This window comes from Podarcis melisellensis (assembly GCF_964234715.1).
Source record: "Podarcis melisellensis genome assembly, chromosome: Z".
Lineage (NCBI taxonomy): Eukaryota > Metazoa > Chordata > Lepidosauria > Squamata > Lacertidae > Podarcis > Podarcis melisellensis.
In genome coordinates this window covers 502799-505551 of record NC_138547.1, presented here as the reverse complement: position 1 = coordinate 505551, position 2753 = coordinate 502799, and the positions used below count along the sequence as shown (strand labels likewise).

Below are 2753 nucleotides of genomic sequence, written 5' to 3'. Positions count from 1 at the left end.
ATAATCGGATTAATTCCCATCCGAATAATCGGATTAATTCGCATTCGAATAATCAGACTAATTCCCATTCAAATAATCGGAATAATTTTATATAATCGGAATAATTCCCATTCGAATAATCGGATTAATTCCCATTCGAATAATCGGAATAATTTGAATAATCGGAATAATTCCCATTTGAATAATCAGAATAATTTGAATAATCGGAATAATTCCCATTTGAATAATCGGATTAATTCCCATTCGAATAATCGGAATAATTTGAATAATTGGATTAATTCCCCTTCAAATAATCGGATTAATTCCCATTCGAATAATCGGACTAATTCCCATTCAAATAATTGGAATAATTACGAAAATTCTAGATTTTTCTTGGCACGATTGGTTTCTTTCTCCGGAAACGACTCCGGAAGGTTCCGGAAAACGGGGGCGGGGTCACGACCTCCAAAAGGACGGGGGCAGGAATCCCTTGGGGAGGGGAATTTCGTTCCGCCGCAAAGATTCCTGGGAAAAGATAATAATAAAAAGATGATAATAATAATAATAATAATAATAATAATAATAATAATAATAATAATAATAATAGAATAGAATAATAATATAATAATGCAATAAATTCAAATTTAATTTGAATGTAATAATTCCTAATGCAATAATTTCAAGTACAAAAATTTGAAATTCAATAATTTCAAATACAATAAATTCAAATGCAATAATTTGAAATGCAGTAATTTCCAATGCAAAACTTTCAAATTGAATTTGAATGCAATAATTCTGAATGCAATAATTTCAGATGCAGAAATTTCAAATTCAATAATTTCAGATGCAATCATTTCAAATGCAGAAATTTCAAATGCAATAATTTGGAATGTGAATATTTCTAATGCTATAATTACAAATGCAATAAATTCAAATGCAATAATTTCAAATGCATAAATTTCAAATGCAATAATTTCAAATGCATAAATTTCAAATGCAATAATTTCAAATGCATAAATTTCAAATGCAAAAATTTCAATTGCAATAATTTCAAATGCAATAATTTCAAATGCAAACATTTCAAATACAATAAATTCAAATGCAATAATGTCCAATGCAATAATTTGGAATGTGAATATTTCCAATGGAATCATTTCAAATGCAATAATTCCGAATGCAAAAATTCCGAATGCAAAAATTACAAATGTAGAAATTTCAAATGAAAAATATTGAATGCAAAAATATCAAATCCAGTAATTTCAAATGCAAAAGTTTAGAATGCAAACATTTCAAATGCAGAAATTTGAAATGCAGAAATTTGAAATGCAAACATTTCAAATACAATAAATTCAAATGCAATAATTTCAAATGCAAAAATTTAGAATGCAAAAATATCAAATCCAGTAATTTCAAATGCAATAATTTCAAATGCAAAAATGTGAAATGCAAAAATTTCGAATCCAGTAATTTCAAATGCAATAATTTCGAATACAATAAATTCAAATGCAATAATTTTGCATGCAAAAATTTCAAATGCAATAAATTCAAATGCAATAATTTCAAATGCAAAAATCTGATGCAAAAATTTCGAATGCAGAAATTTCGAATGCAATAATTTCGAATACAATAAATTCAAATGCAAAAATCTGATGCAAAAATTTCGAATGCAGAAATTTCGAATGCAATAATTTCGAATACAATAAATTCAAATGCAAAAATCTGATGCAAAAATTTCGAATACAATAAATTCAAATGCAGAAATTTCAAATGCAATAATTTCGAATACAATAAATTCAAATGCAATAATTTAGAATGCAAAAATTTCAAAGGCAATAATTTCAAATGCAATAATTTCAAATGCATAAATTCTGAATGCAATAATTTCAAATGCATAAATTCCGAATGCAATAATTTCAAATGCATAAATTCCGAATGCAATAATTTCAAAGGCAATTATATTATTATTATTATTATTAGTTCATTTCTATACTGCTTGACGTTCCCAAGAAAAACGATCCCTTATAATGATAGAAATGAAATCGTAATGAAATGCAAATTCAAATGCAATAATTTCAAATGCAAAAATTTTGAATGCAATAATTTTGCATGCAATAAATTCAAATGCAATAATTTCAAATGCAAAAATCTGATGCAAAAATTTCGAATACGATAAATTCAAATGCAGAAATTTCAAATGCAAAAATTTTGAATGCAAAAATTTCGAATACAATAAATTCCAATGCAAAAATTTGAAATGCAATAATTTCGAATACAATAAATTCCAATGCAAAAATTTGAAATGCAAAAATTTCGAATACAATAAATTCAAATGCAAAAATTTGAAATGCAAAAATTTCGAATACAATAAATTCAAATGCAATGATTTCAAATGCAATAATTTGGAAGAATCTGCAAAGAATTTGCAATCATTTTACCTCCAAAAACTGTTTCAACCGGATGAAGGATCCCATTTGCCCGGCGCTGGTGATCTCTTCGATCCTGCAGGGATCCAGAGGGAGATTTGAATTGCAAAACGGCGAAACGAAAGGAAGGGAAATAAATCAAACGAAGGAACGAAACAAAACCAAGGAAAGAAAATAGGAAATAAATAGGAAATGAAAAAGCAAAATATAAATAACATAGTAAGCGAATGAAAGATATAAATAGAAATAAAATGGTAAATTTTATTATATTTTATATAAATTTTATTTATTATATTTATTATATATATATATATATATATATATATATATATATATATATATATAATTACT

General features: G+C 25.6%; 1 protein-coding gene across 1 annotated transcript in view; it reads right to left on the bottom strand.

Annotated features, from left to right (window-relative positions):
* Positions 1-389: 389 nt before the first annotated feature.
* The window catches only part of LOC309361641 (mRNA export factor GLE1-like), a 27156-nt gene continuing 24792 nt past the window's right edge, over positions 390-2753 (bottom strand). Inside the window, 2 exon segments of the mRNA XM_081896706.1 lie at positions 390-504; positions 2415-2478. Coding sequence (XP_081752832.1) covers positions 436-504; positions 2415-2478 — 133 coding nt within the window. The 3' untranslated portion in view covers positions 390-435.